Source organism: Aegilops tauschii, chromosome 6 (assembly GCF_002575655.3).
Source record: "Aegilops tauschii subsp. strangulata cultivar AL8/78 chromosome 6, Aet v6.0, whole genome shotgun sequence".
Lineage (NCBI taxonomy): Eukaryota > Viridiplantae > Streptophyta > Magnoliopsida > Poales > Poaceae > Aegilops > Aegilops tauschii.
This window is the reverse complement of record NC_053040.3, coordinates 25896349-25923398: the sequence shown is the minus strand read 5'-3', so window position 1 is coordinate 25923398 and position 27050 is coordinate 25896349. Positions and strand designations below refer to the sequence as shown.

General features: G+C 45.0%; 3 protein-coding genes and 1 non-coding gene across 4 annotated transcripts; 1 reads left to right on the top strand and 3 right to left on the bottom strand.

Annotated features, from left to right (window-relative positions):
* Positions 1-5731: 5731 nt before the first annotated feature.
* LOC141025730 (protein FAR1-RELATED SEQUENCE 9-like) lies at positions 5732-6760 on the bottom strand. The gene has a single exon (XM_073501648.1). It carries the CDS (start codon positions 6758-6760, stop codon positions 5732-5734), a length of 1029 nt encoding a protein of 342 aa, XP_073357749.1.
* Positions 6761-7297: 537 nt separating this feature from the next.
* Positions 7298-8522, bottom strand: LOC120966769 (uncharacterized). The gene is made up of 6 exons (XM_073501647.1): positions 8379-8522; positions 8239-8280; positions 8026-8151; positions 7875-7945; positions 7773-7817; positions 7298-7718 (listed from the first exon to the last, which is right to left on the bottom strand). The coding sequence occupies exons 1-6, from the start codon at positions 8520-8522 to the stop codon at positions 7298-7300; spliced, it is 849 nt and encodes a 282-aa protein (XP_073357748.1).
* A 2822-nt stretch (positions 8523-11344) lies between these two features.
* On the top strand, positions 11345-11418 carry TRNAV-AAC (transfer RNA valine (anticodon AAC)). Its single transcript has one exon. It is a non-coding gene; the product is annotated as a tRNA-Val (tRNA).
* An 11358-nt stretch (positions 11419-22776) lies between these two features.
* Positions 22777-25101, bottom strand: LOC109754046 (BTB/POZ and MATH domain-containing protein 1-like). The gene is made up of 3 exons (XM_020312973.2): positions 25080-25101; positions 24228-24234; positions 22777-23929 (listed from the first exon to the last, which is right to left on the bottom strand). The coding sequence occupies exons 1-3, from the start codon at positions 25099-25101 to the stop codon at positions 22777-22779; spliced, it is 1182 nt and encodes a 393-aa protein (XP_020168562.2).
* Positions 25102-27050: the final 1949 nt, after the last annotated feature.

Genomic DNA, 27050 nt, shown 5'->3' with positions numbered 1-27050 from the left:
CTTCTCCAAGACATGCTTGCAATAAGCTCAACTCTCACATGACCAATCTTTGGATAGTTCCTTAATAACACCTTGGTCACCACATAAACTCCTTGAAACCAACACATGGACTTCAAGATATGCCTATGGACAAATCCTTCAAATATAACTCAAGGCAACCATTAGTCCGTAGAGATTGTCATCAATTACCAAAACCAAACATGGGGGCACCGCATGTTCTTTCACACCCTAACTTTATAGTTTACAGTATGTTTGTTGTTTTATACCATGCTAGCATTACTAAATTTATATTTCTATTGCAGAGCTTGTTGGAGAAGTTGAACAAATCAGGTGTCATGTACAAGCCGGCTGCTGCCGTGCCATCCGCGGACAATGATGTGGATGAAGAACTGGATTCGTTCGAGAACGGTCCGTATGAAAAGAAGGAATTCGTGTACAAGGATGCCATAGACTCACGTGGAGAGCCTGTCATTGACATGACATAGCCTGATGAAGTGGTTCCCAACCATAAAACCGTACCTGAGGTACTATGTATATATATTTCTGTCTATAATTTTCTCCTTTAATTTATTTACGTGCTGAAATGTTCACACGATTTTGTTTACCAAACAGAAAACCCCACCGAAGATGAATGGACACAAGGAGCTTCACCTATTAAGCGTAATGATGAATGTGGCGCTACACCCGAAAACCCTTGGGTCGTTGGTACTTCTACTCAAGCACCTTCATCGGACATAGACATTTGTCCATCTTCTGTCAGCAAGTTCATGGCTAAGGCGAATGGAAAAAAGGGTGCAACAATTGATAAGGATGAGGAAGTTATGTCCGGTAAGCGCAAGCGGACCATTCCTAAGAAATTTGAATCCCCCTACGCACTTGACAAGCCAAACAGGCGTACCAACCGTGGTCAGAAACCCTCCGGTACTACTACTGCTAGTAGAGGTATCGTAACTAACTTTCTTAATTCGTTATATACTACGAATGCATATGATAACCATTGTTGACGTTCATATTATTTCATGGAGTTTTGTATTTTGAAAATCATGAGCCGGAGGTTGTGGCAGATGAGTTGACGCCGGAAATAATTGATGCAGCTATTTCATTTGTCGAGTTAGCTGCTAGCACCGAGAAGAATAAGGGGAAGAAAGTTTACTACAGTGAAGGGCGTGGCATATCTCTGACTTCCGAAAGGATTCGACCGGTACTAACTCACATATGGCTGTCGGACGATGTAAGTACTACTTGCATGTCCTGTAATTAAAGTTCTCAATAATCTATGTCTCAACTTTCAACATGTAATGCCCTAATATTCTATGAAGGTTATTGATGCTTATATGGGACATTTGGAGCTGCCGTTGGCCATGATCGTTACCTCTGTCCAGCGTGGAGGTCCAAATTCCTTGTAGATCGTGATATCGCACGAGATGATCCATTGTCGTCGAGCTGCAACATGGATAGTGCTCTGTCCAAAGCTGGAGCAGTTAATAGAGTCACGAAAGAGTATACTGTGTGTGATAAGGTACGTTATGTTTGTAATTCATCACTACAGGACATTTCATCAAGTATTTCGTTTGATCCACAATGGTTTTTTGCACTGTAGACGTATATCGCGTTGAATATCGACAATGCCCACTGCATGACCGTGGTCATGCACTTGATCAAGCAAGAATTCCAAGTTCTCGGTTCGCTCTATCCTCTGGACCTGACAGAAAAGACTATAAAGCACTGGTAATATAACGAACATTTGTACCATTGGTCTTACATGTTGTTTATTATTCATCTTTAACACTATCCTCTTTATAGCGAATGGCTATAGCACACGATATGCACCTAGCAAATCTTATTACACCAGGGAAATATCCGAACGTAAGTAAGTGGCCTATCAACGAGTATGACATGCCCAGCAAGAGGATGGGTGAGTTAATAGGACATCATGCACATTCAAACAACAACACACATGTTCGTATTGCCCACCGCTAATGTTTGCATATGTACGAGGAACTCTTGTGGTCTTTTTGTCACAGAATGTCTAGAACATTGGGACGGGGACCGAATGACCCGCGATTTTTCACAGGTATGCTGTTATTTACGTTTGTAGACTAGCTAGTATGGTCGTGTAGCAACTTCCGTTGATGTAACCTTTATGTCATTTTTTGCAGGCCACCGTTGACGCAAGGAGAATATGTTTCGTCGCCGAGTTGATTATGTCACCTTCGAACACGATGGAGTGTGTGAAGAACAAAATTCGCGAAATTGCAAGGAAAAGGCGCGCCTGAAGAATTCATGCGGCATGCAAGATTCAAATTTTAGTGGTTTGGATTAAGTCCGGTCGAAGGTTTCAACGGCATGATTATCTTAGGGTTTCTATCATTTTTATGTAATAAATAGGGCATCTCGAATATTGTGACACATACATGTGTATGTGTCTGTCAGACAATTCGCTCGTACCAGACAATTTGGTCATACAATTCGCTCGGAGAAGACAATTTGGTCGTACCAATAAAGTTTTGGTTTCACTTATCAATTGTTTTTGCTTAATATTTTTCTCGTTCTCCAATTTTTTTAATTGTATTTTTCACATTAATAGTATTCGCATTCTATTTTTCTCTTCAACTGCTCTCGTAAGTTTCATATTAAAATTTTCACATTCTTTACTTTTTTTAAAACTCTACCAAGCTTAGCCTTCTGGCTTACCTATCTGCATGTCATCATCTTGCATAATCTCCTGGTAATTCCCCCTCATCACATGATTATGAAAAGTACTCATGTTAGCTAAGTAAATATATCGAGCCAAAACGTAGTATTACACAGATGAAAATTAGTCATGTCAGCTCGTTGGCTCTATCGCGTGTTATCAGGCATCATGTTTTTCTATTTTGTTTTACGAACCCGTCGTTTTTTTATTGTATGTATAACTAAATTTTTCTGTACTCACCATGATGCCAGGCACGGCCCATCTAAGCACATGAGGGGCCCCACAGGCGGCCTATCGTGCCAACAGCGCTACACCAGCCCATTTTGCCAGGTTCACATCGATCTTTCCCCTTTTCTCGTTTCCCTTTCCAAATCCCTAGCCCTCTCTCTCCATTTGCGCCTCCAAATCTCGACGGCGAAAGCATGACAGCGAGCTGGGCGTCGGGCGGCGGCGGCTGCGGCGAGAAGACCGGTGGCGACCGCAAGTTAGGTCGAACCCTGGGTCCTGTAAGCAGGTGGGGCGGATTCAGTGGCACAGGAGGCAGCGGCGGCGGATCGAGTGGAACAGGGGACGGGGGTTTCGTGGGCGGTGGCGGGCCGGGAGAACCCACGGCTAGGGTTTCTTCAGTGCTACACTTTGGTGGCAAAAAGGTAAGTTCTTTACCGTTGTTCTTTACATCCCAGCATTATCGCCCACAATTCATGACCTGTGACCATGACAAGCTCCATCTATGTGGTCATCAGGAAACTCCTGGTGGTCGTGTCTGCATAGATGTAGACAATTTTGGCAGCGCATTCGTGGGATGTGTGTTTGAGGTTAGTCTACTGAGCATGATCTTCAAACTAGTACTGCTATTGCGGTCAAGCTGCAAAAAAGTTCAGTGTTTAACGCTTGCAGTGACAAGTTCAGTTATAAAATGGCTTGAATTGCTCATGATTTGTTTAGGATGATATCACTTCTGAGTATGTTGAATGGGTCGATGGGGAGTGGGATAGCAAAGCAAAGTCAGTCATTAAGTATCTTGCCATGAAGAACAAGAAATTGGAGACTAAGATTACAGAATATGAAGCTGAAATTAAAAGGAATGAGAAAGAAAAGAGGGTAATGGTTAAGATGCACAAGGAAATATTGCTCTATAGGGATAGGATTTTAGGATTTGGAGGTCTTTTGTATCTTGGCCTGCTTGCTATTATGATTGTTGTCATAGTTAACAAGTAGATTGTTCATAAAGTTATTGACATCATTGTAATTGACATGATGAAATGCTGGTGAATTATTTGCTATTCAGTTTATGGGCAAAGTGTAACAGAGATTGCAGCATAAATAACATGGAGCCATCATGATAAGTAGACAATGCACTTTTAGCATGTTCTATATTTGGCAGGCAATGCACTTTTGGCATGTTCTATATTGGACAGACAATGCACTTTTGGCATGTTCTATATTTGGTAAGTGATGCACATGGGCACATCACCTAGCAACACTACTGATTTATGCAGCAGCCCAGTTCATTGTCTTGTTGCAACATAGGAGCAACATCTAGTAGCACCTACACCTTTGAACACTGAAGCAAAGCAACAGTACATATTCAATATTCTGAAATTTAACTAAACTTGACACTTAGGGTGAGCAGTAGATATTCAGTTCTTCAGCCACAAAGAACCCGACCAAACCGTACCGATTGCATAACTTATATGCTTACAAATAAAAGCATACCTAACCAACATCAAACCCAAAATAATGTTAACTTATATGCTGAAACATATAAAAGCATAACTAACTTAAGATAACCAGCAGCTTCCTCCTCCTTCAGCAACTGTGCCCATCTTCACTTCTTCAGAAATTTGAGGTGGCGTGAGTGGCGCACCACACACGGAGAAGCCTTCTTCTTGACCGCCGTCCTGTTCGACAGCTGCGCCACCTGATCCTGAGCCACCTCCTCTTCTTCCACCTTCACTATTTCAGGGAGGAGGGGAAGGAGCTCGACATCGATGGGCATTGTCTTGCCACCCTCGATGGCGACCGGCGCTACCATCTGCACGGCGTCCTCCTCGCCCTCCTCATGGTCATCAGGGATGACCAGTACCTCCTCCACGTCGTCCTCCATGACGTCAGAGCCCAACGGCAGGACTGGCTTCGGCACGTGGCGGACCTGGTAGTCCGGGCTGACGGGCACAGGGAGAGCAAGCTCGACGTTGACGCGATCCGCCCTCGACGCGACGCGTGCTGGATCTGGCCGCAACGTCATGGTGGTGGAGCGGTACATCCACCACCTTGCGCGTTGAACAGGGGAGTCGCTCAGCATGGCCTCTCGCATTGCCCACACGAGGAGGAGAGCCGGTAGGACGCCGCGGCCGTAGGGGAAGGCGCGCTTCTTCTCGGCGTCGGTGAGGACTTTGACGAGGCCACACGCGTGGTTGACCAACATCTCCGTGCTGGGGAACCAGCCGCACACCTCCGTCAACTGCGCGCGCCACCCCTCGTCATCGCCGGCGAGCTCCATCATCGCTCTCTGCCAGCCGAGGCTTCTCTCCATGGAGGCGGCTGCAGCGGTCGCCGGCGAGGGTTTTCTCGATCTAATGTAGGTGGGGATAAGAGGGGAGTTCGAGCCGGCGCCCGTGGGAGGTGGGTGAGTGCATGGTGGGGAGGAGAGTGGTACAGTTACTTATTTAATGGCATTTAGGACGTGGGGAGGGGAAATGTACAATATTCTTTCTACCTCCCGCCCCAGTCATAACACAGTAAAGAATTTTTTGATTTTTGTTTTGAGGGAAACATCTTACTTTATTTAAACAAAGTCTGGGATCTCATCTGCTAATACACTAAGGATACAATCAGGAGGCGAAAGCCTCCAAACCAAAGAAAGAGAATCGCCTACGGCTACCTCAGCCAAAGTATGAGCCGCCCGATTAACACAGTAAATAATTGAAGCAAGTGTTCTACTCTTCTTCCTTCTCCACTTTTCTGCACATGATAAAAGACAAGCTAAGTTAATGAATGATAAAAAAATTAATAATCCACAATGCATACAAACACTTACTTCTGATTTAGTTTGCATTTCTTGCTACGTCTAGTGTGTCCTAGCAATTTGCAAGCGCCGCACCGGGTTTTCAGCTCATCAAAAGAGAGTGGTCTACCATTTTTCGAGATAGGGCGCCTCTCATCTACCTTTGTTGCACCTTTGCTTGACACTTTCATAGGATCTTTAATCGCAATCAAGTTGCCTTCACCATCGTCCACATATTCAACTGCACACTTACTGATGTCATTTGTTTGCTTGATCAAATTTTCCTGTAGCAGATCATACTCATGACTCTTAGCTATCACAACCTTCAAACTCTCCTGTAACTGATCCCACAAAGCAGGGTGTTTGCATGCCGCATGCATAGCTTCAGACGCTAACACACTGACCTGGCTATATTTCATTCTTTCCCTGGCCCCAGTCCAACCAAATCCCAACAGATCGCTTGTGCGCCTCGCGGGCAGTCCCAACCTTGCTTCTTTCGTGAACCGAACAAGAACTAAACACTTTGGTATTTCAGATATGTTCAAGTGCTTCAGTACATGGAATATGTGCTTGCAAGGTAGACCCTTTCGAATCATTCTTCTGCAGCTGCACCTTATAGTTTCTGCGGAATTTACTGGTGTATACTCCACCCAAAAACGGCGCTTCTGGTTATTCTTCCAGGCCACGATGTACTGCTGTGATCCGTCTCCCAGCTTAATTTCTACAATCTCCATGCCGCCAATTTTTCTAAGATCATCTTGCAACATATAGAAGTTTGCTGGAGTGAAGACGTGAGAAGCAGCTATCTCAAGTTCCCTCGAGATAGTAACTGGCACCGGTAAACTCTGTGAGGCCGTGCAGTCATCTCGCGCCTCGTTTTCACGGATACGCACAACAGCGTTCTCATAGTGCAAAATCATATCCACCAGGGTCATTTCACCGTCTAGGTGGAGGTGAAGGCATGAGTTCAGGCTTTCACTCTGCTGGTTGCTTTTCATGCCAAGCCAAAACCCCTCTGTTAGATAAGCCGCGGCCCACAGTCTTCTCTTCTTATACATCCGTCTCAACCATGTTACAGTTTTTTCCGACTCCCATCTTTTGGAAAATGCGTGCTATCTCTCCTCAAATGTGGCCGTGGCCGTGATGTAGTACAGAAGAGTTCAAAACTCCTTCAAGGACTTGTGACTGAGGTGAATCTTCATATTTTTTTCTATATGCCACGTACATATACGGTGCCACACATCTGGCAAGACTTCGCGAATTGCCTTGATCATCGCAGCGTCGGCGTCTGTGATAACACTCTTAGGCATCTTTTGACACATGGACCTAAAAAAAGTCTGCAGAAGCCACACGTATGTCTCCTCGGTCTCGTCCGAAACTATGGCACAACCAAAAACAGTGGTCTTCCGGTGATTGTTAAGACCAACAAAAGGTATGAATGGCATACCATAGCGATTCATCTTGTACGTGCTGTCAAATACAAGCACGTCGCCGAAGTCCTCATAGTCATGATGAGACTGGGAGTCGCACCAGAACATCCTATTCAAATGTCCTTCCTTATCTAGCTTGTACTCGAAAAAGAAGCTAGGATCCCTCTATTTCCTACTGGCCATGATGCCTATGGCTGTGGCAGCATCACCTTTTGAAAGCAGCTTCCTCTTCTCCTTGGCGCAAAGGTTGTATATGTCACGCCTGGTAAAACCAACACCGCCGTACCATACATGTTTGCTGATGAAGCAATCCATCATGTCGTGAATTCTAATCCCTACAGCTCCCATGGACATTATCTCATGCTTCTGGTACTCTTTGATTTTTCTGTGGGACCAAAGAAAAGGTACCTTGTCCGGTCCTGCCAACATATGGCTATGCTTGTCCTCAAAACTTTCAACATACCAAACACCACGCTTTTGGTCAAGCTTGACGGTCAGGTGCGCTTCGCAAAAGCAGTGTGTCTCGGCTCTGAGCCTACGGCTGTGTCCTTCCTCGGTTAGCAACTTGCTGTCACCTTTCCCTTGTCTGCAACAAACAAACCGCCTATAACGCATATGACGTGACTCGGTTTTGCTATACCTGACCTTATTCTTTCTAATGCTGAAACCATTATCTCTAGCATAGCTGTTGTAGAAATCATACGCAACATCGTGAGACGTAAAGGTCATTTCCATTATCTACATGAACATATCCCTCTTATCATCCGCACTGGCAGTATCTTGGACATTCTTTGCCCCATCATCTTGTGTCACCTACACAATCAAACCACAGCCATGAAAACAGTTTTCTATGGTTTAACATTACTTCCATAGAACATTGATTACACACATACCTCACTCAAGGTGACCGACGACTGGGACTCCCCAGAATCAGGTGCATCTAATGATTCATCATTAAGGCCTGTCTCCACGTCGGATTCACCGTAATAGTCGTATGCATTATGACATTCGGAAATGAACTGAAAAATACAATACATAATTACTTATCATACAATATTCCAGAAGAAATTCAATTTGCATGCCAACAAAAATTTTCACTTCCGTACCTGACTAATGTAATCTTCATTCGAGAGCTCCGAGTTGTTTTCCTAATCATCATCAAGCTCATCGATCTATAAATTTTCAACACAAAGATTTAATGTTGTCGGATGCCACCAAAAAATTACAACATGACAATGCCACTCACATTAAGATCGTCCCATTTGTTCCCATTCTCTGACCGATCTTCATGATCTGAATTTTCATCATCTGACCAATCTTCTATCCAGTCTTTCATCAGTTCTCCAAACTTCATGTCTACCATGATATCAGTTAACTCCTCGTCCGCCATTTCCTACAACCAATAATATGTATCATCACATGTGCAAACATTATCAATGATGAAATATACAACACATAGCACACAATCACGGATGTTATGTAAACAACCCCAACCGAGGCCATTCAGATCTGCCAAACTTAGTAAGGAAGATGGCCACGGCACCCGTCGTGATGACTTTCAATCGCGAGGAACTGCATGATCTCAAAACCTAGCTAGATCTGTGATTACCTCTGCCGCCGGATACCTAGGTTAGCCGCCACATCAAATAACGATACTGGTGGTGCGCATAGCCGACGGCAACCGACGCTACGTGAACCCAGATCACGAGGAGCAGCACTACCGGAACAAGATCCAAGATCGTATGCGCCGCCGGGTAGCTAGGTTACCCGCCCCGCTAGGTTAACCACTACCACTGGCGGCGGCAGTTCTTTCGATGTTGCCGCGAGCGAGACTAGAGGGGGGACGCGGGATGCGGTACCTGTGCGCGCTCATTGGAGATTCACGACGTTGCCGCGCCTGCTGTCGACGAGATCACCGGCGATGAGATAGCCGCCGCTGGAGATCTACTACGTGACTTATGGAGCTGCGTCAATGCTCGCGAGATTGATGGAGCTGCATGAATGATTGGATTCGGCAGGTCTTACGTGGACGTGGGGTCGTGTGATGTTTTTTTTTTGGACCAGGGTACTGTACGTATACGGTTTGGGTTATATAGGGCTTGAATCTAGGCTACGGCGGGCCAGGAAAAAAACAAACTCGCGGGGACAAAAATACCCCTCCGAAATTAGGTTAGGGGGGAGCACCGGAGCAGAGGCCGTTGAAGTGTAAGCTTATCTGGCTCCTGCTCCTCGTGCGCCTGGGATTGGTGCTAGTCCCCTGGGATCGGTTGTGTGCTCCAATTTTCATGTCCACCCTGCTTCTCGATCCCTTTATGGAATTGAAGATTCTCTTGATCATGCGGAAATTTTTGTTAATGAAGATTTCATGCGCATGCAAAATTTTTCTTAATGATGGGAAATCAATGCATTTCTGGCTTGACTGACTGGCATAGATTAAAATAGCCCGCGAAATAGCCGCGATAGCTGCGCTATAGCTGCGTGAGAGCCTCGCCGCTAAGCTATGGCTGTTGCCGCGCAAACCTCAACATATCCCTATAAATGGCTCAAAAATCAGCAAAACCCTCCAAAATCATCTCTCCCACCAGAAAATTTTCTGCTATTTGCCGCTATTGCCCGCTATGGCGGCCGCTATAGCTCCTGGGAGAGGCCGCCGCGAAATCATTTCTCCCGCGATTTTAATCCATGCTGACTGGTGATTTGGGAATTCCCCCCTTTGATCTACTTTCCCTGTTTTATTTTTGTGTTGTGGCAATCTAGATATTTCCATATCGGATTTGGCTACTAATAATTGGGACTTGGGCTTTCATCGTTCCTTATCTCCTGCAGTGTTGGAAGACTGGCATCGTCTCGCTGCCATCTTCACTTCGCTCTCGGAGGTGTTGGATTTGGTGACTTGGCCCCATACTTCCTCTAGCTTGTTTTCGATTAAGTCTTTATATCAACATCTGATCACTGGCTCTTCTTCTTCCAAGTTTAATGACATTTGGCGCTCGTGTTCATTGAAAATCAAAATCTTTCTCTAGGAAGCTATTCGTGGCAAGTTGCCGGCTGCGGATCAGATTAGAAAATGTAATGGCAGGGCTTCGGCTCATTGCTCTCTTTGTTCTCGGGTGGAGGATGCTGATCATACTATTTTCCCTTGTGACTTCACATCCTTGATCTGGAGCTACATGTGGTCATGGCTAGATGTTAGCTGGTCACCTCAATCCTTCTCTCAGCTTCTGCCGCTTGTTAATTCATTGTCTGGTCAGAGAGACTCCTTTTTTGGTTTGGTTTCGCCGCTACCAGTTGTGCCCTTTGGACGGCTAGGATAAATTTACTATTGAGCATGTGTTCCCGTCTAAACCTGCTGACATTATTTTCAAATCTTTAATCCTAATGCAACACTGGAAGCCGTTGGTTAAGTGTCGCGACATCGACGCCGCGGAGTTGTGTTGATCTCGCGGGTTAAATCTACAGTAAGCTTCTTGTCTCCAAGAGTGCAGGCTCCTTCTTCACGGGTGTATGTGTCGTCGTTGTCTGCACTTGGTTGTAGGTTGTTAGCATGTGTGCCATGAACTTTGTTGTTCTATCTGCTATGGTTATTTAATTAGAGACTTGCTCTGTTGGTTGTGTTGCGTCTTAACTTTATCTGTTGTGAACTGATTGGTTAGCTTTATTTATAAACTGGGGCTATCACATTTTCTCTAAAAAATTCTGGCTAAGTGGGGAATAGAGAGCAAACCTGTTCGACGCCCAAAAAAAAAACCAGAATGAAAACCAGGACAAATTAACAAACCGCCTACATGGCATGCCAAGTCAGTACAAAATTGGAAAATAATATTGGCTGAGGGCAAAATGTGGGACAAAGTGCATCAATGGGGGTATAAATTGAGATTTTGTTTTTCAAAAAATGGGTAAAATCTATCATAAACGTGAAACATGGGGTAAAAGTGGAAACTACTTCAGTTTTTATTTCTTTTGCAGACTCGTCCCAAATCGTTACAAGCATGTATTGTATGCACCGAATCATACTTTATGGTCGATGAAGAAATTTTATAGAGTGTAAGAGGCATCTCATATGAATATACGTACCACTTTAAATGTTGATCACTTAAAGAAGCAAATATACATCCTCACGAGAAAGGAAGAAGCAAGTGCGTAGAAAAGCTCTCGTGTGAGCAATTAGAGCTATTCTGGTCAAATAAGTTCTAAATAGAAAAATACCATCTTGGTTTCGTGGTGTAGTTGGTTATCACGTCAGTCTAACACACTGAAGGTCTCCGGTTCGAACCCGGGCGAAGCCAATTTGGTCATTTTTTTTTTCTTTTTTTTAACCTCTATATGAATTTGCATCAGATGAAAGAAGAGCACTATCCCTCAAAAAAAAAAAAAGAAGAGCACCGGAGTTCAGAATCATTCAGAGTAGAGAGACGCTGTAGTAGAGATCTCCATCTCCACCTGTGCACGCGCGCTCCTCACTTTCCTCGTCCAAGATTCCATCCGACCTGCGCCACCGCCACGCTGCGGCTGATGCCAGCATTATAATTCTATAAGCTCATACATGAACCTTGTTACATGTACATTAGTACAACTCTATGATATCCACTTTCAGGATTACAAGTAGACATTTTTCCTTCTTAAAAAAAAGAGAGAGCGCCCTCTGATTTCATTTACCATGTGTAACTCTGAAATTTCCCCGTCTTCCCCTTTTCCAGCTTACAAATAGCCCTAACTCTCTTCGGCTCTCAAACCTGACATCTCTTGAAACACTCCTCTCGGGCAACAAGTTCCGTAAGTGTAGCAGGCCCTACTGGTTTTGGAATATACCTAGCCTCAAGTATCTAGATATCTCATACAATGGTTTTTATGGCCCATTTCCGGACGAGATAGATAATATGACCTCCTTGGTAGAACTTGATTTATCAGGGAATAGTCTTGTGAGCATACCTTCCAAGTTCCAACATGAAGAACCTATGTAATTTGTACAGGTTACTTTTTTTTCCGTTTTTTTTTTTGATCAAAAGGGGTTTCCCCCATCCCACTTTCATAGAAAACGAGGCAAAGCAAGTCACAGTGACTGTTACAAGCAATCGGGTCTACCGGAAGTGGCAGACCAGAGAATAGAAACGCAACCCTACATCACAAAGCGCTAGACCGAAAAACTGGAACATGAAACTGCTAAGAGAGAGTCTAACGCCAAGCAGGGCAAACACCGAAAACCATCAGTCAAGCAATACAGAATGTTTCTCAGGGAGTAGGACGACCATCAGCTTCCTCGCGTGGGATCATCCCGAATGAGCTTTCAGCACGATTCCGCCCCGGGTCCTCTTTGCGCACGCTCTCAGTTCCCAACCCAGGCGATCCTGAGCAGCTCGCCTCTTCGACGGTCCAAGAGTTGGAGGCAGCGTCGTAGCAGCACTGATTGATCGCCCCCGTAGAGGATCTTCCATTGGTGTAGAGAAGAACTGATCCTCTCCAAGATCGCACGAGTGCTTGTCCACGGTATGCCCTGAAAACAGATATCATTACGCATAGTCCAAATGCCCCAAATGGCAGCAACACAAGCAATGTTAATAACAGTTTTCTTGTTGTTCATATTCCAGAAAGAAGATAACTCAGTCATATTTTTAGGAATACTGAAACCAAAAGTATCAGCAACATCAATCCAGATCTGATTGGCCACCACACATTCAAAGAACAGGTGATGAACTGACTCATTCTCATTACAAAATAAGTAGTTTAAGTTCTCTACCACCCTCCTCTTGTTCAGGTTGTCTCTGGTGAGAATTTTATTATTAAAAGCCAACCACACAAAGACCAAGTATCTGTTAGGTATAACAATTTTCCAGAAATTTTTCCAAAGTGGGGTATAGACCCCACCCCAGTTAATCATGTTGTAAAAGGATTTGACCGAGTAGATCCCTGATGGTTCCAACAGCCAAACAGGTTGATCCTCCTCATCGGTCAAGTTTTTGGTAGAGATGACCTGAATCAGATCGGGCCATTTTTTCTTAAATTCAGCATCTACACATCTACTAAAAGTGAGCTTTAGGGTAGTACCATCCCACACCTCGGACACTACACATTGTTGTTGTTGACAAATCTCATATACCTCCCAAAACTGAGTTTTCAGGGAAGAATCCCCCACCCAGGGGTCATCCCAGAAGCTAATCTTATCACTGTTACCCAAATTCCATCTAAAAAAGGTTTTATGCCTTCAAAAGCCCAGGTAACCCCTTTCCAAAAAGGTGAGCCCACACCCTGTTTAGCCCACAACAAATTAGGTTTATTCGTTCTATATTTATGATCTATCAATCTCACCCAGTGTTTATCTTGATTCATGAAATATCTTTTAGCCCAAGAGGCTAACAGAGCCATGTTAAATTCTCTTAAACTGGGTACCCCCAAGCCACCAAAGTCTTTTTTCTGAGAAATCATCCCCCAGTTAGCAAGATGGTATTTGTGTTCATCTCCTGAGTCCCCCCAGAAGGAATGTGCCATCTGATAGGTAATGGCTTTAATAGCCCACTTAGGGAATTTAGTCACAGACATTAGGTACACCGGATCGAATACTAGCAATGCAAGCTTTGAGCAAGACTAACTTTGCCTCATAGCTAAGTAATCTCCTTTTCCACCCACAAATCCTCTTAATGATTTTGTCAATAATATATTGGATATCTTCCCTCCTCAATTTGAGGTGGTGAAGTGGCACTCCCAGATACTTAAGAGGGAAATCCCCCAATTTGCAGCAAAAAATTTGAGATAGCAACTTAGCATCATCTTCATTCATATTTACTGGCACCACTTCGCATTTGTCATAATTGATTTTCAAACCAGAAAGGTTTTCAAAACATGCGAGTAACCATTTTAAGTTTCTTACATATTCAGGCTTAGGGTCTAGAAATAATATTGTGTCATCGGCATATTGCAAGCATATAAGCCCATGTGGGATGATATGAGGAACAATCCAAGAAATAATGTTGTTGTTGATGGCTTTCACCAACATACGAGAAAAGACATCAGCCACAAGATTGAAAAGCATGGGGGAGCTAGGATCTCCTTGTTTCAATACTCCCCCCCCCCCCCCCCCCCAAAATAAGGACCTAAAACATCATTAATCTTAACACAGAAGGAACTTTGTTGCAAAATGGACAGGTTCCACCTAATCCACTTAGGCCCAAATCCCCTAGATGTTAACATCTCCACCAGGAAATCCCAGTTCACACGGTCGTAAGCTTTCTTATAGTCTAACTTGAGAACAATCCCAGGCTCTCCAGATTTGTGAACTTCATGGATAGCCTCGTGGGCAGTCACTATACTTTCTAGTATGAATCTGCCTCTAACAAAAGCGGATTGACATGGGGACAGTAGCCTATGACCCACAGGGGAAACCCTATTTGTCATAGCTTTATTAAAAAATTCACAGAACAATTACTCAAACAAATGGGCCTAAATTTTTTCATATTTTTGGCATCCGGCTCCTTGGGAATAAGAGTGACTATAGAATAGTTTAGTCTCTGGATATCCAAAGAACCACTCTCAAAAGCCCTCACAAGCGCCATGAAATCCTCTTTAATTACCCCCCCCCCCCCCCAAAAGTGCTGGTAAAACAAAAAGGAGAGACCATCAGGTCCAGGGGCTCCATTAGCATAAGAGCCCATGATGGCTTCTTTAATTTTTCTCCTCTGAAAAAGGCCTTTCTAGCATGGTATTTTCAGCCTCTGTCACACGTTCCTCTTCAGACCAAAATTGGTCATCTAAATGAATGTTAGGTTTAGGTTCAAACCCAAATAGGTTTTTATAGAAATTAGTTGCAACCCCCAGCATGTCTTAGGTGGAGTAAACAGATCCATCTGGGCCCTCCAAGATAGACAGCTGATTTTTTCTTCTAGGCTGGTTAGCAACAGCATGGAAATATGCTGTATTCCTACCCCCCCCCCCCTCTTTAATCTTCCTGTCTCTAGATCTCTGCCACATGGCAGTTTCTTCTTTTTCCCAAATCTCATGGAGCTCTTCCCTTATCTGCTTCATCCTGAGGATATCCTCAGCATTAGTTCTATTCTGTTCAGAGAAGATATCTAAGATATCAAATTTTTGAATTAATTCTTTCTTTTTTTTCTTCATGGCCGCTTCAGTGTTGATGCTCCATCCTTTTACAAGTTTTCTATATTTAGTTTCAATTAGCCAGGTTTCAATAGCAGTGGTAAAAGAGGAAGGTGTGGCCCAATTTTTTTCAACCAAGGCCTTAAAGTCAGGCTGTTCGAGCCACCATTTCTCAAATTTAAAAGGTCTAGTTGGGCTATATACACCCACCCCAGAATCAAGCAAAATGGGAGCATGATCACTCCCCACCCTAGGCAGGGCACACAAGGTTGTGAGAGGGAAGTGACTGTCCCAGCTAGTAGCAGAGAAAACTCTGTCAATAGTGGCAAAAATGGGGTTATCTTGGTTATTGCTCCAGGTAAAAACCCTGTTTGACAGCTTGTATTCCGTTAAGCCCCATTTGTTAATCCAATCCTTAAACAGAAAAGCCCAAGAGTTATTAATGTTGCCAGAAGTTTTTTCCTTAGTCTCCCTAATCAGGTTAAAATCTCCCCCAAACAAGATAGGATAGCACAAGCCTTCCATACTCTCATGTAGTTCAGCAATGAAGTCAAATTTATCTAAAGCATAAGTTGTACCATACACTACAATCAGGTGCCAGCAAAAACCATCAGTCTTGTTTTTCAAGGAAATAATAATGCAATATTTCTTAAGACTTACATCAAGGACCTCAAAACAATTAGACTTAGTACCCACAAGGATACCACCAGCAGAGCCCACTGCAGGGAGTGTATGCCACTCATAGGCACTAGACCCAGCTAATGTGTTAAGAAAGGAATCAGATAATGTTTCTCTTTTAATTTCTTGAAAACCTAAAAAATCAGGTTTATACTTATTCACCAGATCAGACAGGCACTGAAGTTTTCCTTTTTGTCCTAAACCTCTAATATTCCAGAAAATTCCAGTCATGGGATTTTAAAGGGGTGTGTCAGACTAAAAAAGTCCACCTCTCACTACATTCCCAGAGCCACCTACAGCACCTGCAGTGCCCCCTGGTGTGTTGGTGTTAAGAATGCCATTATCTGGAGTACAAACTCCATTATCCTCAGAAACTTCAGTATCTAAATTGTCAGGTAAAGATATGTCAGGATTTTGGGAAGCAAATAATAGGCATTTTTCAGTTTCATCTCTAATGATATCATTAGTGGTCTATTTTTTCTCCTTGTCATCATTACCAATTTTAATGTTAACTGCAGAAGCATAAGCCTCTAAATTAGCTGAAGACTCAGTAGTAAAGGACTTACTTTTGAAAGTGGTGGGGACTTCCAAGTTCTTCTTCATTTTGTAAGCAGCCGCTTTTTCCATCATATTTTGCCTGTTATGGGCCCTGGTGCTTGGTCTTGGAGCAATAACTGGCTCCCACTTGTTCTTGGCAGCAGGTTGCTCATTGAGGAGAGTCCTGTTTTCCACTAAACCCATCATCTTTAGACCACTGACTACAGAGGCATCAAAAGTACCCAACTCCTCTCCTGAATCAACAGCTTCACTTGCAGTATCAGATTCAGAATCCTCCAGTTCTTTTAACAGATCAGAGCAGTATGTTTTCTGAATGGATATTGGGGAAGTGGTACTAGTAGGGCCCCCAGATGTAGCAGCGGGAATGGTGACGCCACAATGCTCATTGCTAGGTGTACTCAACATCTTGATAGCTTCAAAGAAGGGCATTGAAGAGCATACATCCTGTGTTTTTTATTTCCCTTCAGTCTCTTTGTCCACTCTCACAGGAGAGTAATAGGCCTCAATCAGAGCAGCGGGATGGAATGTACTGCCATCATTTTTGTTTGTTTGTTTTCCAGCTGGGGATCTCTTCAAGTTCGTGGCCCTGTTGGCCAGGTCCAAATCATCTATAGGTTCTTCTCCATCATCCAGGATATCCTTGTCAATCTCCTCATCTTCAAATTACTTATTATCATCATCCACGGATATGTCAGTAGGGCCATTGTCATCATTAGGATCACCAGCACCTATCTGCTCAAAGCCTTCCACTGTAAATGACAGGATATACAGCTTTTTCCTCATTTCCATAATTCTCTCAAAGGGGATTTTCGCTGGGTTCCTGCAAGCAATCTTGATCCTCACTTTGTCATAAAAACTCTTCATTAGACCATTCCAGTCAACATCCGCGAGGATTCCAAAGCAGGAAGCAATCTGTGACAGCACTTTCCATGTACACCACTTGGACGAGAGCCTCTCAATGACAACCCAGGCTTCAGTTAACTCGTTGAAAGGATCAATCGCACTTGTCCACTTCTCAACTGTCACAGACACTCCATCGATAGGTAAATCAAAAGCTGGAAACTCAATCAACTCTTCTACATCTTTCCAGGGTGGGAATCTGACCAAGAACTTCTTGTCTGTCAGAGGCCTGACTTGCCATGTCCACTGTTTGTTTCTGCAGAAAATCCCTGACAGGTTCTTAATCAGATCCGACTTGCTAATCTCTCCTTTCATGACCCAAACTTCTCCATAGTTTCTGAAGTTAACCCAATTTGCTTCACGACCCACAGGAGGATCAATTTGGTAGAACCCTAATCCCAGGGCAGAGCTTCCAAAGAAAGTGGCAACTGGATGAGGTTGCGCCCAAGCCGCACAGTTGTTGACGTTGTGACCCTCCAATCCACAGATGAAGCAGATTTTCTTCTGGATGCAATTACCAACATAATGGCCAGGCCCTCCACAAATAAAACATACCATGTCCTTGTAGCGCTCATCGAGTACCTGCATAGACGGGGCAGGTGGAGCTGGTGGCGGAGGCGCTGCCACGACTTGTTGTGCTTGGAGGGGGGCAACACCTTTGGCAGGGGCGGCAGCGGGATTTGGCCGCACCCCACCTGCACCTTGGCGACGCAGCGAGTTCTTCCGCGGGGCCGGAGCGCGCTGCTTTTGCGCCCAGTCGGCGCGGTCTTGTCTGCCATGGACACCACCTAAGCAAAGGATTTGGATCCGCCCCCGATTCCCTCCCAAATGATCTTGAGTTTTATCGGAGGATGATCAAAGGGCCGGAGATTCTTGACTGGGAACAGATCAGACGGGGAGAAACATTCGGATCGAACCAGATCCTTCCGGAGCCATCCCGAGGTAGAATTGATTTGGCTTGTGGGGCGAGGACGGGGTTGGCGGCGGTGGGGAGAGGGGAATGGACCAGAGCTGTCCAAAAACCCTAGATATAACCTCGTCTGCGTCATCGTGGCCAGGAGGCGTATTCATTCACCAAAGGCGCCTTCACCCTCGTGCACTTGATTGGTGGAAGAGACGTGGCAGGAGGGCCCCCGCCAGTCAGCACGGGCGACCCCACACGCATCACGGTGGAAAAATCCCCCAACTCCGGCAGGGCGGGCCTCGCCGCCAGCGAGGACTCTTGAATCTCAGAGCATAAACTCTGCCCAACAATCTTTTTCGAAAGACTGGTAAAACGCAGCACACACTTGGCTCCTGGGGACACAAATCCCCTTGCGCGGCCTCGAACGAGCACCCGGTGGAACCTCGCCTCGGTCACCAAACTAAGGTGGCTCAAGCACGCCGCGGCGAGGCAGGAGGTTAGCACGGCTAGACGACAAACCTTCCGCCGTAGAAACCGCAGCCACCCTCACGCGCTCGGCGGCAGCACGCCCAGGATGCATTCGCAGCGCAGCGCCCGCCGTGGCTTGCCCGATTTTGCTTCTGCCCTCGCCCATACCGCGAACTCGGCCGGCGGAGAGTGCGGAAATGGGGGCATCCTTGCCCTCTCCTCCAGCGTGGCCTCCTCAAAGATGCGCCGTGCCAGCTTCCTCTGCTCCAAGTCCGCTTTCCTCTGGCAAATCTCCGCGACCCTCGCGGCCGTGGATCTCGCCTCCAGATCGGTCGCCGCCGCCACCGCCCGATCCGCCGCCTTCCATTCTTGCACGCACCAGATCCACTGGAAGGTGGCGTCCCAGATCCTGATAGCGCGCTCCGTCCAACCCCGAGCCCCGGTCGCCATGAGCACCGCTTGTGGAACTGGAGAGATTAATTAGCCTCAGAATCTCTGGGAAGTTTTCGTAGATGGCAGGGGGCAGTTGTTGGGGTGGAGGAGGCGTGGGTGCAGCCGGCGTCCGCACCTCTCGCCGGCGGGGAGGCATACCACGGCGCTGGCGAGGCGGGATCTGCGGGGCCGGTGGCTATGGTGAGTGGGAGGTGTGGCGTTGCGAGAGCGAGAGCGAGAGCGAGAGGCATCCCACGGAATCGTATCTCTTCACCTCACATTATTATAGGATGATCTATTTTTTGTTTAGAACTCGTAACTATCTTTTTTCCGGTTGTTCACAAAATAAACTACAAGAAATGTTTCTGACACACAGCAATCTGACGGGAAGCCTCCTAACTACACCAGTTGAAACTTGAAACATTAGCGAATCAACCTGTGGTTGAGATGGTTAGGTGGACAGTGGTATCCCCAACCCATCAGGGTTCAAATCCTGGTGCTCGCATTATTTCTGGATTTATTTCAGGATTTTCGGCGATGCGCTTTCAGTGGGAGGAGACGTTCCCGTCGACGACGAGGCGCCTATGGTGGCTTCGTAAATCTCAAGATGATATGCCGGCTCAGTCTCTCGGAGGTGCTCATAGGGGTAGGGTGTACGTGTGTGCGTTCATAGGGGTGAGTGTATGCGCGTATATATGAGCGCTTGTGTCTGTACTGATGCTCAAAAAAAAAAACTTGAAACATTAAGCAACCTGAGCGGGCTGCAGCTTGCTGATAACGCACTCACTGGTCATGTGCTGGTGCGGTTAGGAGATCTCACAAAGCTAACAAGTTTGGTCCTTAATTCCAACAACCTGGATGGGGTCATACATGAAGGCCATTTATCAGTCTAGAACTCTAGATATGTTAAGACGAATTGAGATTGTCGACTCCATAACCATCTTTGTCCAATGTGGCTTCGATGGCAAACATACGTACTAAGCAGTCTTGATGTATCGAACACAAGCTTTGATGATATCTTACCATATTGGTTTTGGATAGCAGCTTCCTTAGTACAGTATCTGAATATACAACAGGAGTCCCCCATCAACAATGGAATTTACGATAGGAATAGAAATGGATTTCAGTTCTAACAACTTGCTGGTCCAATACCTAAGCTTCCCATCAATCTATCAGACTTGATCTCAGTCGGAGCAATTTTGTTGGACCATTACCATTAGACTTTGGAGCGCCAGGGCTTGCAGACTTCTATATAATAACAAGATTTCTGGCACCATTCCATCTTCTTTGTGCAAGATGCAATCACTTGAGTTGTTAGATCTATCAAGAAAAACTCTCAGTGGGTCAGTTACCAATTGCCTAGTCAATTAGTCTAGCACAAGGTATGAGGATCACGGGTCTAAACTTAAGAAACAACAACCTCTCGGAATTTCCTTGGCTTCTCAAAAAGTGCACACAACTCATCTTTCTTGATCTTGACCATAATCAGTTCTCTCGGACTTTACGAGCATGGATTGGGGAGAAGCTGTCGTCTCTGTCATTCTTACGACTGAGACTCAATATTTTTTATGGGCACATTCCAGTCAAGCTTATGAAGCTTGCCAATTTTCATTATTTGGACCTTACCTACAACGTACAATATATCAGGGAGCATAACAGCATCTTTTTTTTTTTTGCGGGGGTAACAACATCTATTGTTAATTGCACAGGCTTGACACAAGCAAGAGGCAACTCTGATAATCTTCGGTATGCATTCACTGCTTACTACCAGATCGATGACAATGAACTATTTGACTATACTTAGAATTTGGCGGTACTCACGAAAGGTCAAGAGAGATTATTTACTGGAGAAATGATATACATTGTGAATCTTGATTTATCCTGAAGAAGTTGGTACTCTTGTCGCACTAAAGAGCCTTATCGTGGAATACTTTTAGCAGAAAAGTGATGGAACCAAGGACTGACAAACAATCACAAAAACACGAGGAAACGGATTTTGCCGGGCGACGAACACCCGCCACGACGGACGCCCTCCCCAGCGACAAACGCCGGGGCCTTTTTCCTCCTCTGTATTCACTTGGCCCAGCTTACAAGAGTACACAGGCGGGGATTTATACACGGTGCGCGCACACACACCCCAACGGCCACACACGCAAGTCACGCATGCACTTACAGCAGGAGCCGCACGACCACCACGCACGGCCACCATCCAAGTCCACCTCCAGCGCATCCGTAGCATGCTCTCAATAGCCATACGAGCCGGACGTTCAGCTAACTACATGCAGCTCCGGCCCGCGCTGCCTCCAACAGACCGCAACAGCCCCTGTGCGTGCAGGTCCTCCACGACACGGACGCGAGAATGAACTCCCGCCGGCACACAGTTCAGTGCCCAGCACGGACCAGACCTGGCGCGCCAACGCCGGTCACCACCGCACGGGCACGGACATGGCTTATTGCCAACAAAAAGATCCTGAGAATATTGGCGCCTTAATGCAAGTGAACTCACTCATGTAACTTACTACTCTGGAGATTGTTATAAATATGTCATCGATGCTCCAATGTATTGAGCTGGAACCAGTCACAGATGTGTGTTATTCAAGTTGCACGTCATCGATTGAGGTTGTTATACGTATGATGTGTTTTGTATGTTTAACTTTATTGCAAAGGTGTGGGATTCGATCACAGGATACTAGCGGCGGGTGCCGGCGCCCTCAGTGTTCAGGGGCCACCTCACGAACGCGGCCGTGGTGTGTGCTGCAAACAGGTGCGATCACCGCGATCATCACAGAGGCCCCTTACTTTTTGCTCTGCCTGAGATCTCCATGGAAAGAGGTGGTCTTAGTTACTCCTCCATTCAACTGTTTGATTCATAGATGACATTGACAGCTTTGCGTGACTACTACTTCGAAGCTTCCGCCATCTTGGAGAATTTGGTATAGCCTTACCATTGCCAGATTGCCGAACTGTATCCTCCTTGCGGTAATGAGTGTGTCAGTTTTTCTGCCTTGTACTAGTAGCATATTTGCACCCAACTGCTGCTGTGCATGCTTCTGTTTATTGGGTTCTGGGAATACATTTTGATTTTGGTCAGTTAAGCTGAAGAGTTAAATCTGGAGAGCTAATGTTGTGGTATAGGACAGTTGTGCAACAAGGACATTAAAAGAAATGGACACTTGGAGGGCAAAAGGGGTTTACATGATGGTGCAAAACATACTCTGTCTTGAAACCTCGGTTTTAATAGATACTCTGTCTTCTCTTACATACTCAAATCCAGGTTCATAAAATGCCTTTCTGAGAACATCGACACTGTTCTGGTTGGTAATAACTAGAAAAGGGTTTACATTATACGGAGGGCAAAAAGCACGACACATTGCAGAGAGAGAAAAAAAACATCAAGCTACAGAACATGCACAATGTTGCAATGCAGATCAATGTTGACCATTACACCTGAATTTATACAAACCATCCATTTTTTGAAGAGACGATTTACCCATATGTTGCATTTTCTGATCCAGCATATAAGCAAATTACGTGATGAGATAAAAACAAGAGACATGTATACCATATGCATAAGAGCGTCATTTCATATCTAAGGAACATGTGTACCATATCTAGAGTATTACTTCTGCTGGTTCAAAGCAATAAGTTTGGCAATGAGATGCTTCAAAACCGAGGGATAGGTCGTGAAGACATGATCCCAGCCACTAGACGCCATTACAGTTTGCAAACGTGAGGGAGTCTGAACTTGGAGAAACCTGAAGCCCGCCCCCTTCAATCGCCGGCAGTTGTGCTGCTCGGCTAGAGCAAGAGTGGACATCACTGAGCGCACAACTATGTGTTCACAAAACTGCTTTTCACAGATGAACTTGAGCCCTTTGACATCATATCTGTCCGCCGCAACCAACAATTCCTGAAGCCATCGCAGCCGTATTTCATCCTCTTCTTGTCCTTGTTCCACAACATGTGCCTTGTGCTCCTCCTCCATCTCAGGGAATGAATCTGTGTAGATGAAGCTAAGCAAAGCCCTGAACACTTTCGCTTCCATGTCCTTGATCTGTATGGCGCCGGACGTAGTAGTGCCCTCCTTCATGGGACCAAAGAGTTGTGCCATGAACACCGTGGATCGGGCTGCAAGCACACACCTATGTGCGGTGAACATCTCGCCGCTGACCTCGAATGTTACATCAGCACCCACCTTATTTCGAAGGAGATTTTCGAATTGGTGGTGTACGTCAGGCGGGAGCACCTCGTTGCCACCAGCATTATCGTCAGTGTTGAGGACCATGATGTCACACCGGATGGTGAAACACTCATCCTTTAGATGCACTGATTGTTCAAGGGTGTCTTTTTTTATAAACTTGTCGAGCTGCATAAAAGAAGAGCCTCCGAAGGTGCGCGTTTCGGTTCCGTGAATGTACATTGGCTTGTGCTTCTCAACCTGGTCGATGAAACTGATACACACCTTTGCTTTCACAGTCTTCTGATAATCCTCGTCGTAATCGAGAAGGGAGACATGCAGAGAAATGTAATCGGCACGTTTCGAGCTCTCCCCATTAGGGTAGTACTTGATGTACCATGTATGGCCTCCTACCATGAAAGCACGGGAGCAGATGCCCCTGCCGATGTGTCTTACTTCTTTGGTATGCGAGTAGTCTTGGACCACAAGTAGGTGGTACCCGTAGTCCGTGCCGGTGTCGATGGTCTTGACGGTGGAAGGGCTCAGGTCGCCGTCGGCCAAGACAGTTATGCCGGCGAACGAAGACATGACGAACCTGCGAGTCCAATGGAGATCGAGCTAGTGAATTAATTCATGTAAGAGACGAGGCGTCAAGGCAGAACAAATAGCATAGTTAGATTCTGTAAAGACACAATTCCTTGATGTACCATCACCACCATAAAATAAAACAACTGCAGTCTAAGTAACTTTTTCCCTATTCTGTTGGGAATCTATCATTCTCCACTCGTGAAAAATAATCGCATCGGAAGACTCTCATTAATCTGTAGCCTATTCTTCGTAGTGAGCTGTCTGATTCCACTTGAGGCCATGATTTGTAGCCTAAGGTGACTCACTGGTAGTCTGCAGATTTATTTAAAGTAGATTGCAGTAGTTAATTTGCACAGAACATATATATGTACTCCCTCTTTTTTTTTTTTTGAACAAAAGAGGGGGTTTCCTTCCGGTTTCATTAATGAAACCAAACCACAAAAACCAGTATCCAAACGCAACTCAAACTAGGATTCACGAAACTACTATATGTACTCTCTCTGTAAAGAAATACTTTAGTGATCTAAACACTCTTATATTTCTTTACGGAGGGAGTACATTTCAAGCATGAACTTGCGACATGCATGGTTCTCGTGTTTAATATTAATCAACACAAACAGGTTGCTGAAAATCGGGGTCAGCTTATGTACAGTGTGTTAGATCAGAGGAAGGGAACACACGCGATCACGGTGACGGCGAGAGATGCACGCAGCAGAACGACAAAAGGAAGGAGATAATTTTGTGCCGCGTAACTCCCTCGGCTTTTCCTTCTCTTTCCTTTATTCAACGAGAATCAAGATCCTAAAGTTACGCCACAACTCTAGATGAATCGTGCCATCCCACGACTCGGCATTGTGGCCCAACAATACACACACGACCCGGCCAGACCTAGAACTAAAGCATGCAGCACGTTCCATGTGCCGTGCCAACTACATGCAACTTAACGCAAAAATAGAAAAAAAAAAACACACCTCAACGTGAACGAGCACGTTTCAGGCTACAAGTTGAAAACACATGCAGGTACAAACTACCCTACACAACTAGTGCATGGAGCTAAGGACTATTGCAGCATTTGAGTTCAGCAATGTAACAAGATTAGCACCAACAATCACCTCCCTAATCTTGTTACTCGATTTATTTCTTTATGTACCGAGTACCTTCAAGCCGGCTCGACGTCATTGCCACCTTGAGCAAAACCTGCACATTCTACTGCTGTCATCAAACCTGAATCGAATACAACTGTTGTCTTCTTCAGATTCAGCATATAGAGGCGATTCTTGGTTTGGAGCAGATTGCTCTCTACCTGAACCGAAAGAAGAACTGCTCTCTCACGTTATTCTACCGACGAACTGCTCTTCTTTGATGTCATTTTGGTATGGTGGTACAAGGGTACGGACCGATGGGATTCATATCCTTAACGAGTTGGAAATTTTAAAGCTGTTATTCAATCAGATTGTAATTCAGAACCACTTAATAAAGTGGAATACGAGTTCAAAAATAAAAGGAGGTGTACATGTGTGATTTCAGTTAATTTGAGTTGACCCACATCTGGCACAGGTTCCTTCACTCGCGTAAATGCACGTGTACACCCGAAGTAAATGTTTGGTCTTCCGAGTTGGGGTCCAAGCTCGGAGGTGCGATCCAGTATCATGCAATGGCAATATCACTATGCAAGTCACATATGCAGAATCTGAAAATTGCTCTGGAAACTTAGTTGTTTGTTGGACCCGGGGGTGTGATCCAGTATCTACCAAAGTACTCCTTATATTATTCTTTCTCAACACCTTGAAATTCCCCACTCTTGTTCTCTTTGTTAGACCACAGCAACCCGCAATGCGTTCTGTTTGTGTTACAGCCTGTTCCACTTTCTCCATTAATTAATCCTTTTCCACGTAGCTGGTTTCTTTCGGAGGGAGTAATAAAACTTCGCAATTGCCCAGGTATAGTAAGATGATGTTATTTTCCACAAATTTTACGGCTAATAAAACCATTACACTAAGCAGAGTAATCAGTCTAGACATCTGAATAGATTTGGGTTGCAAATTTATAAGATTCCCAAGGAAGAAAGGCAAGCAAATGGCTTTCTTTCAGACTTGCAACCGTACATCCATCAGCAGCCCGAAGTTCCCCACTGCCTCTTGAGACTGAATCCTGCACATGTTAAAACAAAGAGAGTTCAGAGGGAGGTTCAGTTCACTACCATGCATATAATATGACTATTTTAGTATTACAACACTGATAATACTAACATGAAGTCTAATCAAATTTTGGTTATTATCTACAATTGATGTTTTACCAAAACACCGAATGTTGTTGTTAGTATTTAGTATAGGGTAGATAGAGATGGGTAAGGTGCAGCATGACTTTGCTAGAGGCAAGTCACTAAATCCGGCTCTGCATGAAATAATAGTTGGTCAGTGTTGTTCTGACTGCCTTATGCGTATTTGCAAGCTTTGTTTTCTTCTGAATCAATCTAGCACCTTGCTCTGACAGAACTTGTTGTAAATGTTCGTTCAAACAGGAACTGATCCCGTACTGGACTTGCAGTGAGAGGGACGCCAAACGAAATGAGCTCTACTGAAAGGCAAACACGCCCCGACACCTTCGTTGCTGTGGCAGGCATGTCGTTTGACACTTGCCAAGAAGCGTGTGAGTTTGCTTGTGAGAATGGTTTCGCCCTTTCGGTATTCAACACCGAAAATCTAGATGGGGAGAAGGACATTATAAGTGATGCATGAAATTGTGTGTCAGTTCCAGGGCTTCCTCAATTAAGTTACAGTAGATGTATGCCTATTGTTATGTCATTTACGGCCATACCGACCCGATTTTCGTCAAAAACGCCGATGACAGATTGGCTAAAACTAGGTACATGTATACTAGGTACATGTATGTTCGTGATGGGTAAATGTACCAGGTACAAGTTAAGAGTAGCAGTCAATAATACTACCCGACATAATGCATCTCATCCAAGTAGTTCTCCTAGTCGGAAGTGTCATCGGACGACTCAACATAGTGCTTGCATATTACTCCATATCCGAATTGATTGTCCGGCAAGTGTTAGTTGGATTGCACATGGTAAATTTTGTTGTCCCTTACTTTCTGAAAAAATGGATCCGGATATGAAGTAA